Source organism: Silene latifolia, chromosome Y, assembly GCF_048544455.1.
Source record: "Silene latifolia isolate original U9 population chromosome Y, ASM4854445v1, whole genome shotgun sequence".
Classification (NCBI taxonomy): Eukaryota; Viridiplantae; Streptophyta; class Magnoliopsida; order Caryophyllales; family Caryophyllaceae; genus Silene; species Silene latifolia.
Window position 1 is genome coordinate 363,611,325 of NC_133538.1, and position 16,567 is coordinate 363,627,891.

General features: G+C 32.5%; 2 protein-coding genes and 1 pseudogene across 2 annotated transcripts; 2 read left to right on the forward strand and 1 right to left on the reverse strand.

Moving 5' to 3' along the window:
• The first annotated feature begins 281 nt into the window (after positions 1 to 281).
• Positions 282 to 4,767, forward strand: LOC141627164 (protein SUPPRESSOR OF K(+) TRANSPORT GROWTH DEFECT 1-like; annotated as a pseudogene).
• A 7,966-nt stretch (positions 4,768 to 12,733) lies between these two features.
• Positions 12,734 to 13,874, forward strand: LOC141627165 (putative galactinol--sucrose galactosyltransferase 2). The gene is made up of 6 exons (XM_074440593.1): positions 12,734 to 12,772; positions 12,853 to 13,115; positions 13,211 to 13,301; positions 13,416 to 13,464; positions 13,550 to 13,641; positions 13,812 to 13,874. Coding segments are annotated over exons 1-6 (501 nt in total). The 5' UTR covers positions 12,734 to 12,770; the 3' UTR covers positions 13,816 to 13,874.
• A 1,588-nt stretch (positions 13,875 to 15,462) lies between these two features.
• On the reverse strand, positions 15,463 to 16,545 carry LOC141631750 (uncharacterized). The gene is made up of 2 exons (XM_074444378.1): positions 16,333 to 16,545; positions 15,463 to 16,218 (listed from the first exon to the last, which is right to left on the reverse strand). The coding sequence occupies exons 1-2, from the start codon at positions 16,543 to 16,545 to the stop codon at positions 15,463 to 15,465; spliced, it is 969 nt and encodes a 322-aa protein (XP_074300479.1).
• Positions 16,546 to 16,567: the final 22 nt, after the last annotated feature.

The following is a 16,567-nucleotide window of genomic DNA, read 5'->3' on the forward strand; positions in this document are numbered from 1 at the left end:
ACCGAGCACGAGCCGAGCTTTGACTGAGCCGATTCCGAGGGCTCAACGAGCCGGCTCATATCATTGACAGCCCTAGTTCAGCTTAAGTCTGTAATTATCATAGTTGGCTCGCTAAACGCTAAGCTTGAGGCGAGTTTGACCAAATCTGGGCCGATCCCAAGATATAGTCGATGCAAATTTGAGAAAATAAAAAATAAAAAATATAACGTTAAACCGAGCTCCATTCAAAGTTGAATTTTATTATGAACCTAGTTAAACGTTAAATTTTTTAAAACCCGACATGCTTCAAACCAAATCTGAGCTCAAACTCAACATTCTATGGTGATCTCGAGCCCAAATCGACTCGATTACATAATTTAGCACGAGTACTTGACGACTACATTTATTCAATTTGCCCGCAAAGAGGAGGAACTTTCCTCTCCTACGAAGGTTTCGTTTTCGAATCCAATCACCAGCTCACTCACCTCCAATCAAAAGTCCTCCATATTCCCCGATCATCTTCCCCAATTTTCCCCCAATTCACATGTAACCCTAATCCTAACCCTGATCAATCCAATCCTCAAATCAATTCCTTCGAAATGTACAGCAACTTCAAAGAACAAGCAATCGAGTACGTAAAACAAGCAGTAACCGAAGACAATGCCGGAAATTACGCTAAAGCTTTTCCTTTTTACATGAACGCGCTTGAATACTTCAAAACCCATCTAAAATATGAAAAAACCCCGAAGATCCGCGAAGCGGTCACGCACAAGTTCACGGATTACCTCAGTCGGGCCGAGGAGATTCGGGCGGTACCTGATGAGGGTGGCGGGTTGGGTAATGGACCGACTGGGGGTGATGCTGCGGTTCAGGCTCGGCCTAAAGGGAAGCAGAATGGAGGTGGAGAAGGCGGTGGCGGAGATGATGCTGAGAAGGAGAAGTTACGAGCTGGATTGGATTTGGGCATTCGGCGATTGTGAGGGAAAAGCCGAATGTGAAGTGGAATGATGTGGCGGGGTTGGAGAGCGCGAAGCAAGCGCTTCAGGAGGCTGTTATCTTGCCCGTTAAGTTTCCACAGTTTTTCACTGGTATTGTTTTAATCATCTTCTGTTATACGAGAATGATTGTATGTATAATGTCTATGGTTTGTGTTTTATGAAATTTGGATGAGTTGTTTATTTTGCTGAATTTTGAGTAATTTAGCTGAAATTCAAGTGAAATATGTCATAGGGAGCATAATGTAGCTGAGGTTTGATCTAGTCCCTCTGTCCCGGTGAATTCTTTGCGGTTGTTGGTTGTTTCTTTTGTTGAATTCGAGGAATGAAACAAAAGGACATGGTCTTATAAGGGCTATATGGTAATGAACTGTATTAAGGTAAAAACATATTACTTAAAAAGGAAACGTAAAGAAATAACTCAGTCACGCATATGTGGAATCCGTAAAGAATTGAGTGGGACAGAGGGAGTAACATGAACATTGTTGAGTTATTGTATATGATATAGATTTGTTGTATTTAAGTAGATATTAGGTGTCCGTTAGGGTGACTTTTGGTAGTTGTATTTGAATGTGTTGAATGTCTTTGCTGCAATTGGGTGGTTTAGTGGCATAGTGATAATATATGGTGGTGTTTATTTGAGCATCTTAATATTCTTCGCTAGATGAGGTTGTTAATTTGTGTAGGCATATTTTCCTTAGAGTGATCGATCTTATTCGTTGTTGCATCATAGCTCAGTTGGGTTTGCTCACTTGACAAGGCTTTGATGTTTGTTTTAGCGTAACATGCTAATTTGGATGTTGGATACAACTGGCTGTATTGAACTTGTTGCTGCAGAGCCTGCAGTAGTAGTTTATGCTTGTGTTTTTTTTTAATGGGATCGAGGAGCATATGCTAAATGTGATATGGTTTAAACATTAGACCATGAATTACTTCGGCATGGGTACTTTTGGGCCACATGGATCTCTTTATTGATGACCTCACTAAGTTTTAGTTTCCTACTCGTTTCCTCTTATAACTTTAGGAGAGAGCCTATGAGAGAGGGATAGTGTGTGCTATGTTAGTATGTTTTGATGGGTAGGGGAGGTATTCTACCAACATGCTATTTGGATTTGCCTGGCATGTGTCTTATGCAGGCAAGGGATATGTGATCACTTTTCTTTTATATGATGAATATATCACTTAAGAGTCTTCACATTTAATCTTGATAGACTTCATGCATTTTTTGGTGAAGTATCTAGGTTGGACGCTTATCTTGGAGAAATGACCTAGCGCTGTACCTGGACATGCACCCTTATTCATAAACTTACAATGGAGGCCAAGTAACACTTAATTTAACACCAAAGGTCTTTTGTTTCATTCTCTTTTTGTGATAGGCTCATAGGACTTTCAGACTTGGATGAATACAGCTTTTCTTTGGTCGCGTGATTTTTAAAGGAATAATTTGGATGCCGGCAATTTAGTCATAACAGGGTCTGTTCTTGTGCAGGTAAGAGACGACCATGGAGAGCATTTCTTTTGTGTGGACCACCTGGAACAGGAAAATCGTACTTGGCCAAGGCTGTTGCAACTGAAGCAGACTCGACATTCTTTAGGTAAACATGTGTATGTGGTTAACTGGTTATAACTTATAAGTACTATCGCTGCTAGATAATTAGGTGGTTACTGGTGCATGTAGTGTTTCCTTGAGATCAATGCATTATTTTAGCTAAACAAGCCGCTTATCTTTTGTTATGTTCATTTTTGTGCTAAATTTGGTTGCGATTGTCTGAATTTGACTTACCTGCAGTGGTATTGATATCATGGTTGGCTAATATAGCTACCAGTTGAACATCAATTTTGAGTGTTTGCTGGTAGCTTTAATGTTGTAGGCCTTGTATGATCGTTTGGAAAATATGGGTATGAATCAATTGTTTACCTCAAAAATGTTTGTTAGGCACATAAATCTTTATGATGTTCAGTCAAAGTTGATAACCAAAGGCTCTTTGGAAAGGGGCTTCACTGCTTGGCAACTTATAAGATACACTCTCTTCATTTTACTCCGAGTACTGCAGTTGTATGCTTCTGCCTTCGGATGTATTTTGTTTTCTGTTGCCTAATATACAACATTATTATGAGAGTATACACTATACAGTTGCCATGGTTTGTCATCTCTGGATCGGGGGATGCAGGGATGCAGAGACCATTCTTTTGTCTTAATGTTATTGTTAGAAGCAGCTAGATGATCCTTATAGATTTAGGAATTAACTAGTGTGACACCCGTGAAAAATCACGGGGTTGTGTACGTTTTTTTTCTAAAGATGACTATAAATTTTAGTTATTATATAACCAATTCTATTTATTGAACATTTGTACTTTTTAAAAATAAAAAATAAAAAATATAATATCCTTATAAATATTAAAATATAAAAATGGAAATTATAACATTGAAAATTCATAACTTTAAGATATGTAAATTAATTAATACGATAACATATGATAATGTTAATAGGAGTAACCAATAATTCGCTTTCAAATTGATCGATATTGAGCTTAATAATAATCGGGTTATAAATTTAATCGAGTCCATAATTTCACGGGTTGGCGATCGGTTTCGAGTTTGATAAAATTAAAGAGACAATGAATTTAATCTTAAAAAAAAAGGAGAAGTAAAAAACAATATTAATCGAAGGCGAATTGAAAATAATTATATAACCAATTTTAATTACTGAACATGTGTACTATTTAATAATATATATATATAGAAATTATAGCATTCAAATTTAATTTGAGAAATTTGAGATAAGTAAACTAATAAAATAACACATGATAATGTTAATAGGAGTAAAAATTGTAAGACTGGATTAAAATAAAACAATTAAGACATAGTTGAAAAAGGAAATTATAACTTAAAAATTTAAGTACTTTAAGTAAATTTGGGTTTTTAAAAGAGTATATAGAAAATCTTTTCAGAATGAATTTTTATTTGAAAGAACAAAAAAAAAAAAATAACCGTTTCTGTGTCGTGTTTAGAGGTCGGAAATACGTATGCAACAATTTCATTTGAAATTGGGCCGTGGTTAGAGCCCAATTTAAACAACCCAAACAAATACAGAGTAACAGTTAACCCATTTCGTCCAACTTTTTGGAGGTTTCATTACACATTCATTATCACATTCATTATCACAAAATATGAAAATAAGACAAAACATAACATTGTCTTCATCGCCTTCTGAAATCGTCCTCAACCTTCGCTTCAATCATCATCAAAATCAACAAATCCATCATTCAAACTTCTTCTATCTTTCGTTCTCAAACTCGATCCATCTCGGTCAGTGATTGCTGTGACTTTGCGATTGAAGATTATTCAAGATTCTTCTATCCTTCGTTCTCAAAAATGATGAAAATGGTTGATTTATTATTGAAGATCAAGGTTGGTTTTTCTGATCTAAAATTTTGTCTAATTTTTTTTTAATTCCGGTAAAGTAGTAGTTGTTTTTTATTTTGTACTATAATTGTTTTTTTATTATTGCATGTTGTTGGATGTTGTTGCAAAGGAACCCAGATCTTCTAAAATGGTGGATCTTTTATATAAAGGTCATTATTGTAGATCAAGGTTCGTTTTTTATGATCATCAATTTTTGTCTTAATTTTTTTTTTTAAATTCCTGTAAAGTAGTAGTCGAAGTTTTTGAATTTTTTACTGTAATTGTTTTTTTTTTTTAATTGCATGTTGTTGGAAGTTGTTGAAAAGGAACTCCACATCTTCTAAAATGATGGATTTGTTGATATTAAGGTTATTATTGTAGATCAAGGTTAGTTTTTACTGATTAACAATTTTGCCTTTATTTTTTTTTTAATTTCCGGTACAGCAGTAGTATTTGATTTTTAATTTGTACTATAATTGTTTTTTTTTTTTATTGCATGTTGTTGGGAGTTGTTGAAAAGGAACTCCAGATCTTCTAAAATGATGGATCTGTTGATAAACCGGTTATTATTGTAGATCAAGGTTAGTTTTTCTATCATATACAATTTTGTCTTTTTGTTGTATGAAATTTCGCATTTTTTGTTTAAGTATTCTCACTGGGACGGAAGAAGTAAACTTATTGTGATCTGGGAAATTTGAAGCTCCCTCGTGTATCTTAGTTTTTGAGAAGTATTCTCCCTCGTGTGACCTGGGAAATTTGATAAACTGGTTATTATTCTCACGGAAGAAGTATTCTCCCTCGTGTATCTTAGTTTTGAGAAATTTGAATCAATTTCATGATCAGTTTCACGCTCTGGTAGATTACAACTTTAGTTGACTGGTTTGATTTAATCCTTTGATGAGTAACAACTGATGTCGGTGTTCTGTGTCGATGACTGTGGTTGAACATCCATTTAACAACACTATCACGACAATGAATCTGCTAGCATGTCAAATTGTCTATAAAAATACTTGGCCGATTTGCATATTACTACCCATTATAATTAAAATTTTTCGAAATACTACATATTATACTGTTTTCTTCAAAGTACTACATATATAGTTACAACTCTTTTCAAATTGATACCTAATAACCTTAATTAGGTCTTAATTAATCATTAGGTCTTCATTAATTTCTCCTCTATTAACTCAATTCTAAATAATTTACCTCATTATACCCTTATTAATAATCCTATCCTATCTTTCAATCCTTTCTTTTTCATCATGTTCATCTACCCACCTCTACTATCAACATCCACCCATCATCGCGCCAACATCCACCGCCAACATCCACCTACTCTAAGACCCGGCACCATCCTACTCCATGTCACCATCCTCACATCACATACCACATTAATTTTTGGTGGTGTTAGTAGAGGTGATGTTGACTTGTCGTGGTGAGACTAAGGTGATATTCACTTATCGTGGTGGTGATGGTGGTGGATGATTTTTGGTGGTGTTAGTAGAGGTGTAGAAGATGGTGGTGAGTTTAAGTGTGTAAAGATGGGTAAAATTGGCAATACTACATTAGTTTCTGATTTTTTGATGATTTAACCTCAATTATGACCTAATTTAGATTATTAGGTAGCAATTTGAGAAGAGTTGTAACTATACAGGTAGTATTATGAATAATTAAATATATTATGTAGTAATTTGAAAATCAATCAATCAATCATCAATATCTATATTAATAAAGGAAGTTTTTTTCGAACGATTATAGAGACCCCAAGTTTTCGAAACTACCTAAATTAATTTTAAATTTAGAGATAAATTTAGAGATAATGATCAAGATGTAAATTAATAAATTAATAATTCAAAAAGAACAAATTTTATCACATGATCATAAGCAACCGTATAGATGAAACTGTAAAGCTAATAGAATTCTATTACTGGTACCTTTTATGCAAGCCGATTGATTAGAATTTAAACAGATTTGAAAGTCTAAACAGATTTAAAAGCAAAATCTGTATATAAATATGATAATGAGCTCATGCACACAACCGCCTCCACCACGCATAATATTTTATTTTTATTTTTATTTATTAGTTGTGTTATATGTTTTCGTTTGATTTCCTATCACCATGATGCATGCATTCTTAGTTACGTTCTACCCGTTTGATTAGCGAGGTATTCTAACACTTTTTTTTTTATCTTATTCATGTAGGTACAACTGATATTATAGTGGTTAGTACAGAATACTTACTACAACAAAGAGCTATTATAAATTTTCTAATACAACTGTTCAATTCCAATAATCCTTAGGCCATGAATGAGCTTATATAAAACTAGCTTATAAGGAAAGGTAAACAACTACACAGGCTATATTCAATAATAAGATTAGTAATTTTTTTTATTGTATAGATTTGTGTGTGAATTACTTTTTACGTCCTAATTCTTTGTTTTTTCATATTGGAGGGATTCTTCTCTGTAATATTCTTAATTTATGGTTCTAATTAATTTTCTTTCACCTATTAACGGAGCCGGCGCTTAGTTGCATTACAATAAAGGGAAGGGGGATTAGAACCTGTGACCTATTATCCACAATACTTTCATTTTAACCACTAGATTAAGATATCTTCGATAGATATTAATAATATTTAAGATATTTGAAAACAAAACACAAACATTGAGATCATTTAGATTTAATTGTTGATTATTGATTTTGTATTATTCTTACATTTGAAAATGTTTCACGGAGTAATGTACAAGAGTTTTACTATTAGATAAAGACTTAAGAGTCCGTCAATCAAAAACATATAAAGTAAGAGTTATTTTATACGAAGTACGTACGTAATATTATATTGCGGAGATTAAAATTAAAGTTTAATGCTTTAGATGTAATATAAATTAATTTACACTCATTATCAGTAAGAGTTATTTTATACGGAGTACGTACATAGTATTATATTGCGGAGATTAAAATTAAATTTCAATGCTTTAGATGTAATTATAAATTAATTTACACTCATCATCCCCGTTTTCACCTATTTTCATACGGTGTATAACTACTTAAGGTATAACATGATTTTACACCCTACCAAATGGCCCACGCAAAACTTTCAAACGATATTATAATCTCCAACTTTTACACAAATAAATAATGTTAAAAGGTGGAATATAATCAATAACCAATTTTTATCATCATTGATGTACAAATAATAATTAAATTCTATAACCCATATGAACTTAAAAGAAAATATCTTAGTGCATATTTATCATTGTAATTAAGCTAAATATGAACTTAAAAGAAATATTATTAGTTTATTACTACTACAATAATTATATTACACAAAGTTGGATAAATAACTTCATTCCTCAGCATTCTTTTTATCAAGTAATTGCGACAAACTAATATAGAAAAATTATCAGAATAATAATTTATTATCAATAATGAAATATGCAAACTATATTTATATTTTATTGTAAAGGCGGAGTTCATTTAATTCTTAAGGGTTGTTTGGTTGCATATAGAAATTTGTATTGCCTAGGAAGTTATAAAACACGTGAATTTGGAATTTATGTGAATTGCAAAAAAATGTTTGGTTGCTATGAAGGAAGTGCAATTCATGTAGGCATTCTAACTTACCTAGGGGGCCTAGGTAAGCAACTTCCTCCATTGTGGAGGAATTGGAGTTCATGGGAACTTCCAATTCATGTGAATTGGGGTAACCAAACAGCATACCCATTTTGCAATTCACATGAATTTAAGTTCCTGCATTGTTTAGTGGGTAACCAAACAACCCCTTATAGTAATCGAGTTCATTTAACACTTAACAAATTAGACTCAATTAAATATACTACATAAGATTCTACCAACAGGCCCGTGCATTGCACGGGCATTAAATCTAGTATATAACTAAAGGAGACTTTTTTTTTCTAATTATACTATTAACATTAAAATTAGGAGATAATTAATTATTTATAATTTTTCTTATATATAACTAAAGGAGGCTTTTTTTTCTAATTATACTATTAACATTAGAATTAGGAGATAATTAATTATTTACAATTTTTCTTATTTATAATTTTTCTTATATATAACTAAAGGAGGCTTTTTTTTTCTAATTATACTATTAACATTAGAATTAGGAGATAATTAATTATTTACATTTTTTCTATTATAATTAGGAATATTGATTTTCCTACTAAAAATGAGAATTAATTAATTATTTCACCATTTTACTATCAGAAATAGGAAATAAATTAACAATTTATTAAGGCTTTTTTTCCTAATTATACTATTAGAATTAGGAGATAATAATTATTTAAAAATTTTCTATTATAATTAGGAATATGATTTTCTTATTAGAAATTAGAATTAATTAATTATTTTACAATTTTATTATTAGAAACAGGAAATAAATTAATTATCTACAATTTATTAATATTAAAAAATTATTCATTAGTATTTGTTCACTTTTTATTAAATTGGAAGGAAAAAAACCTTTGATATATTTATAATATCCAATTTTATAACAACTTTCGATTAAAAAAATAAGGTATTATGAGGCTAAAAGGCCCTAGGGCGAACTGGACTGTGACAAATGTGCATGCATAATACGTACTACATGGAATTTACTCATGTAAAGAGTAAAATAATCGCGGAAATATGCCCCTACGTCTTTTGTTATTGCTAATGTCATATTTAATTATACATAATACGAAGTTTATTTTTCAAAGGTCATATGTATTTCTCCTACTAATTTTAAAGTTATTTCCCTCACAAAACACTTCAACTTCTATTGATAATTTATTATTATATTATTTACATTCATTTGTCATTATATAAAAGTATATTAATCAAAATTTAAATAAGATATTCACAAATTATTGATAAGTACAAAGTTTGATATCTATTTTTCAAGGAGTATTAAAAGATAAAGAAAGTTCGTGCTATTTGCGAATCAAAATATCATATTATGACAAATGAGTAAATATTTTGAAAAACTTTATTGTGCGATTGTTTTACAATTTAAAGTAAAAATGGTACCACGAGTAATAAAATAGATTTGAATGAGGCTTTAAGTTAAATTAGATACACTTATTATAGAAATATGTATAAGGTTAAGATTCAATTCAAGCAACGATCAACATTAAAAAAAATCATGAAAAACACATAAAAGGATAAGAGTAGTCTTTCCCTAACATAGTGAAGACCGTCTCTCTCAAGCTTTTCTTTTGACAAATTTACATGCATAAAAAAGGTACTATTCAATTATATAGAGCAAACTAATTATTGTCGATGCTATATATTTTTTTTTTGTGTAAATTGAGCACATCATCACTATAATTTAGGGAGAGATACGAATTGGGGAAGGGTTCATATTCGTCATGCATAATACGATTCTTTAACCACCTTTAGGCAAAAATATAAAAATAAATGAAAAAATTTAAACCTAAAAGGGGGTCACGTACTTGCCAACTCTTCTATAGTTCTCTACCGCATTAATATTCTCATGAAGTTTATGACATTTATTTCATATTAATAAAAAAAATGATTATACTGCTTCATACAATTTGTGATTTATAACTTTTAGCTAACTTATTTGAACTTGCTTAAATTTATATATTTTAAGTGAAGAAAAATAGTTATAAATATGATAAAGATAAAGTTTGATCTTTAATTTCTTCAGAGATAAAAAAAACTCAATTTTTATTTTCTTATAATATACTAATTAAAGGTCATAATGTAAAACAGGAAATTACACCACAGTCTACTATTTCAATATGTCGATGATCAACACTCAAAATAGCACATTTGTTATTTAAATAGTGTAAAAACTCTCAAAATGCTAAAAAAATGTTCAATCTGTCGTTATCAAACAAAACCTAAGTTTCTGCATTTTTTTTGTCATGTTCAACTTAATCTTTACGGGATGTAAAAATGATGAAGTTGAGAAAGTAGCGGTTAGTTTTCTGTTAGTTAGATGGAATTTTCAAGAGAGATGTGAAAGCTTTGCATTTTAGACCGTTTTATGTGTGAACCGAAGGGATTAAGTAGTGGGCTAAAGGTTGTTTTGAGTGGGAATGCGGTTGATTACGACGAGTTGATTGACTAAAGTTTTTCTTACTAGATCTAGAAATGGGATAATAATTATGAGATAATAAAATTTTAAGAAAAAAGGACAATAAAAATGAGATGGAGGTAGTAAGATTTATTTATGCAAAATGAAATAAATAGCAAAGTTCGTGTATATATATATTATTCAAACATGTTCAGTTTACAAACATAGTACCCAAACACTTTGTTTGAGTATCTGGAATGGAGGTAAGGGAGGGGACGAGAAAAAGACTAGGAAGGGAAAGGGAGAGAGATAAGATGGAAGATTGTTTCTTAAACTTTTCTTTGTTGAAGGAGAAATAAATTGTCTTCGATAAGGGAGACGAGGATCCATATCATCTGGAGTAAAGATTGGTGTTTCATGGAGGTGAATGTGATTTATGACTTCTTAGATGTAAAACGTGGCAGAAAGGTAGTGATAGTGATAGCGGATTAGAGGTTGTTTCAAGTAGTGAGAACTAATCATAGTGGCTGATGTTTTATTTTGCGGGTAAATTAGTGGGGTGGAGGGAGGGTGCATTTGTGGAGGGTGATGAGTTTAACGAGGATAGTGATAATAAATAAGGTTATTTATCAGCAAAATGTCGCTTGAATTAAAACATATAGGTAACATGAATAATAAGGAGAAACCTCAAAAGATCATACTGATAAACTTAATCTTGACCCCATCAACCCAAATTAAAGTAAAATCGTAATTCTAACAACATTGTCGAGAGCAAGGGTTAGTTTTCATTGGATTGTGGATTTTTCTAGAAGTAGAGGTTTAGTTTTTCACTTGGTTGGATAAATTTGAGAGAAGTTTCGAAGGCAAGGATCGATCTTCAAGGGATGAAATTGTTTTAGATCATTTGTGTGAATAAGGAAGAAAAATAGGGGTTTGCGTGAAAGATTTTGTTTCAAATGAGAAGATGGGGTCAAGACTATTGTTATAGGGGGATGTCATAAGCAGCCCCAGCCATGTAGTATTGCGTTGAAATTTGGTTCACATTCAAAGGTACGTCTATAGTTTGACAGGGAGATATAACATTTAACTACCTGTAAATGTTTTTACGTAACTACCATTTAACCCAACAATGACTAAATTATGGTTGTTATTCTAAAGAAGGAGATTTGTTGCATCGTTGAGTTGATTATGCAAAGTAGATATTATTGTTTTCCTTGACCAATTGAAAAACAAACAGGTATTAATGAACAATATCTAAAAACTCGCAGTCCCAAGAATCATATATATGAACTTCATATTGGTTTTATTTTCCTAAAAAACAACATTGTCGAGAGCAAGAGTTAGTTTCCATTGGATGGTGGATTTTTCTAGAAATAGGGGTTTAGTTTTTCACTTGGTTGGATAAATTTGAGATAAGTTTCGGAGACAAGGATCGATCTTTCAAGGGATGAGATTGTTTTAGATCATGTGTGTGAATAGGGGAGAAAAATAGGGGCCTGCGTGAAAAATCTTGTTTCAAATGAGAAGATGGGGGCCAAGACTATTGCTATAGGGGGGGATAAGCAGCCCTAGCCATGTAGTATTGCGTCGGAATTTGGTTCACATTTAAACGTACTTCTATAGTTTGAGCGGAAGATATAATATTCTAACTACCTCTAAATGTTTTTACATAATTACAATTTGATCCAGCAATGATTAAATTATAGTTGTTATTCGAAAGAATGAGATTTGTTGCATCATTGAGTTGATTATGCAGAGTGGATATTATTGTTTTCCTTCACCAATTGAAAAACAAACAGGTATTAATGAACAAATTCTAAAAACTATCAGTCCAAGTATCATATATATAAACTTCATATTGGTTTTATTTTCCTAAAAAAAAGTATTTTATTAATCAAACATTATTTTATTCTTATGTCAATATTATGTTAACGGGAATTATTTGTTGGTCATGCGGCATACATAAAAACTTAGACATAAACGATGTACTATATGTCTATATTCCATTTTATGGTGAAATTTATCACACATTATTTTAATAACCGTGCAACGCACGGGCAAGAAAACTAGTTCCTAACTATTATAGGTAATAATTTGCAATTTTTCCAAAATACTTGTGTTTTGTCTTATTTTTTGTTTATTTATTGTTTTATTCTGGTTTTTTGTTTGGTTGGGTGTAGTAAAGACTATCACTATCACGGCAACGAAACACGACACACTGTAATGTAGGAGCTAATGGACTAATGTTCATAAGAATTCGGAAGCTTTGTTAAGTAGTCGAAGAACTGAAGGGAAACTTGTATGTTGTGTAGGAACATGTGGGAGCTGAACTGTTGATTAAGCCTCAATGTCTCACCCATACTTTTGTCAATAGAGTCTACTATAGTAATGCTATGGTACTTACTGAATTACATTGGATGTTGTTGCAGGGAATTCAATTTTGTGTCACTCTTCAGATATAAGATATGGTGGATGATTCCTGGATTTGGAACATCAGGAAGTGAAGTGCCGGTGGAGACGCAAATGCTGCTTTTCGAAGTTAAAGAGGAATCTGTGATTCTTGATGAGGGTGTCGAACCATCGTCTGGTCTGACCACCACCTATGTTTTATTATTACCTGTGTTGGAAGTTCCATTCCGTCCGAGCTTTCAGGGAACTTCATCAAATGAACTCCAATTTTGTGTTGAAAGTGGTCAGTTGATTCGTCAAGTTGTTACTTCTTGCAGTATGCATTGAAACCTCTGGTAGAATATGAGTTTTTAAAGCTTTTATTCTTAAATCATTCAGGAGATCTTGATGTTCAGACTACCCAAGTATCCGAGTCAGTATTTATCAACTCAAGCGAAAATCCATTTGAGCTGATCAAGAATTCTATAAGGTGTGAGTTTCCTCCAAGTAATAGATCGTAAAATGGCACCTCTGTGCGCATACTATCTCTTTAAGATGTAAACAGGTTGCTCTAACTGTAAGCATCTTATCCTTGCTGTCTCAGGATATTGGCAGCTCATAAAGGTACATTTAATCACTTGGAGAATAAGAAGGTCAAAATTGGCCAAAGTCATTTAATGTTACTGTACATTTTTAATGAGATGAAGTTTTGACTTATGTAATGTCTTGTACTGGCAGATGCCTGCACATTTAGACTGGTTTGGATGGTGCACTTGGGATGCCTTTTATCAAGATGTCACTCCAGAAGGGATCATAGAGGGTCTTGAAAGGTACGAAAAACTGGTGAAAAATTAGTATAAAAGAGATGAACTAACCTTTTTAAGGAATAACTTACAAATGACTAAAAGAGTAGTAGTCCTTTGATGCTGTCATATTTTCTAATAAATAAAAATTTACAAATAATTACTGTTTTATTAACAGGGTAAGACGTTATTGACAGGTAATTTTGGGTGATATATGGACGAAATATCTGTTGATATTAAGGTTATTATTGTAGATCAAGGTTAGTTTTTTCTGATTAACAATTTTGCCTTTTTTTTTTTTTAAAAAAAAAAATTCCGGTAAAGCAGTACTGCTTTTGAATGACGCATACTATGTTATGTGCTATGTTAAGGCAAAATGACCCTTCTTGGAGATACTTTCACCAATGATTTCGGTATAGTTTCACGAATTAATATTTCTTAATAGGTTTAATCTTGTAAACTCTAGAGAATCGTACCACAAATGGAACAGCTAAATGACTTCTGCAAATCTATCATGATCATAAGTAGCTTGTTTGGTTGACAAACAAAATAATCCATCATGCCTACTCGAATTTGCAAAGATGTCACAAAGTAGTCATTAGTCAGGTCTCTTGAAGGTGTACTACATCTTCCATGTTCGGTCTTCGGGTGCATTTAATTGAACTTTAATTAATTATCATGAGTTATATACAGGTTGCTGGAGCTGCAGTGGTTAGTGCAAAATCTGACGCTAAAAAGGAAGAAAAGCGGAAGCAAGAACTTGAGGTAATGTAAAGTTACACTGGTTTAATTTACTCTCTCTTCTGGTGATCTGCAGCAGGGATAGTTTTTTCTATACAATATCATCCCAGAGTTAAGTGCTTCCAGAAATGGAGAAAAGGGTTAAATGTAAGCAACCTTACCCTCATTGTTAACAACACCCACATACGTTATTTTTGGGATGACCCATGAGGCTATGATATTTTTCAAGGATTGCATAAAATGAAAAGTGAGTCATTTTGTGATTTATTCGCTGTGGCTTAGTCTATTGTTTCTACGAAAGATTCATATAAAAGACCTGTGTGATTATATGCCTCATGTTGGACTTTTAATATTTGTTTGCAAAAGACTGTGGATTCTGGATACTTCATTCAACAAAAGACCAACAGATATTTTTCTAAAGTAAAGCCTTTTGTGTTTTATAAATTCCAATGTTCTCAATTGGCTGTTCTCTCTTCTTTCTACGCTTCCTGACGATTCTGATATGCATATTTTGATGATCACATGACAGACATTACTGGGTAAACGGGTCAATGTGTGTGGTATTAGAAAAGGGAGAGCAAAAGGAACAGTCTGAGTACACCTGTTTGACATATGTGTTTTGTATTATTTTTTGTTTATATATTGTGTTATTCTGGTATTTTGTTTGGTTGGGTATAGTTAAGATTTGATTTTTAGGCGTCTACATATTTATGTGATTGATTTTTAATATATCCTTATTGCTAGTATAGCTTTTCGAAAAGTAACATTATAGTGAATATTGTGGTTATATTAGTTGCATCAAATTATTAGATTTATAAGACGAATGAGAAAGGAAAATGAAAGAACAAATTAATTAAAATAAAAGATAAATTACTTTAAATAAGTTTCTAATACAAACAAAAATAGAATAGTGTATCAAATTAGGAAAATCTAAGACAAATTTATAGTTTGTCGAAAATCTCCTTGTAAACAACATTAGATGTTCTATTAGTCACTCCTTTGTCTTCATCTAGAAGAAGGACTTTTAGACCTTTCTTACTTGTAACCCTAGATAAGGCAACGTACAATTGCCCATGGGTGAAGACTTGCCCATGGGTGAAGACTGGTCTAGGAAGATAAAGTCCAACACGAGGATAGAGATTGCCCTTGACTTTTGTTAATAGTCATGGCAAAGCAATCCGCTAAAGGAAATTGTCTCCTTTCGAACTTAACCGGGAACATGGTAGTGTCGGAAGGTGTCAACGTGATCCTGGGAATATAGACTTTGCTACCAACATGACTTCTAGAAATAACAGTTGCACTTATCACTCGATTTCCTAGATGATTTACCTCCATTCGGGTGCCATTGTACAATCCATTTGCTTGGTCGATGTTTCTAAGAAGCATGACTATAGCTCCAACTTTCAGTTTTAAGCTGTGATTGGGTAAACCAGAACATCTGATAGAGTTGAGAAACTCAGTAGAGTAAAGTTCTCGAACCCCAGAATTGGTCTCTTCCTTGCTGATTTCATCAGAGCTCAAGTAAACTTTCTCCTCCTTTTGAATTTGATCCAAGACATAATCGTTTACCACTTCGACGACATCATGAGTAGGTGCTAGTACACCTCTTTCAGTGAAGTATCGAGGGTCACCTAGGTGATCTTTTAAAGATGGGTACGTGCTCTCTACAATGGTAGCTATTGGATCTAATCCAGGCTGTATTAGTATATCTTCGGGTAATTCAATGTTAGCTACACCATCATTTGGGCCACTAGCTAAACCATCACCGACTTCGAGAATCCACTCTGAAAATTGTCTGATTTCATTAACGTCTGACTCTGCACTTCCGACTTGGAGTCTCATATTTTTCGTGAGCTTTAAAACCTACCATTTAATAATTAAATAAGAAGGTCAGAATTGAATTACTAAGTAAATGTAATTATCGTAGCATTATAGTAGATTTTTTTAGGTAAAATGAAATAGACATTATGTTCTAACCTTGCAATATCTCCATAAAGGAGAAGAATTGATAGCAGCACCAACAATATCTTGCCTGCTTCCTTTAGGTATAATAGGCAAGATTTGTCGAAAATCACCGCCAAAGACCACAACTTTTCCTCCAAATGGTTTTTCAGGGTCTCCTTCCGGAGAAGTTCTCATGATATCTCTCAAGCTTCTATCAAGAGCTTCAAAACAATAACGATTAACCATAGGTGCCTCGTCTCATATGATT

What these genes read in the sequence shown, in the direction of transcription:
- LOC141627165 (XM_074440593.1), top strand. An exon ending in CCAATTTTGTGTTGAAAGTG is followed by an intron (nt 13,116 to 13,210) that starts GTCAGTTGATTC and finishes TAAATCATTCAG; the next exon opens with GAGATCTTGATGTTCAGACT. An exon ending in CTGATCAAGAATTCTATAAG is followed by an intron (nt 13,302 to 13,415) that starts GTGTGAGTTTCC and finishes TTGCTGTCTCAG; the next exon opens with GATATTGGCAGCTCATAAAG.
- LOC141631750 (XM_074444378.1), bottom strand. Translation starts at nt 16,545, where the DNA reads ATGGTTAATCGTTATTGTTTTGAAGCTCTTGATAGAAGCTTGAGAGAT. An exon ending in CTTTATGGAGATATTGCAAG is followed by an intron (nt 16,219 to 16,332) that starts GTTAGAACATAA and finishes ATTAAATGGTAG; the next exon opens with GTTTTAAAGCTCACGAAAAA.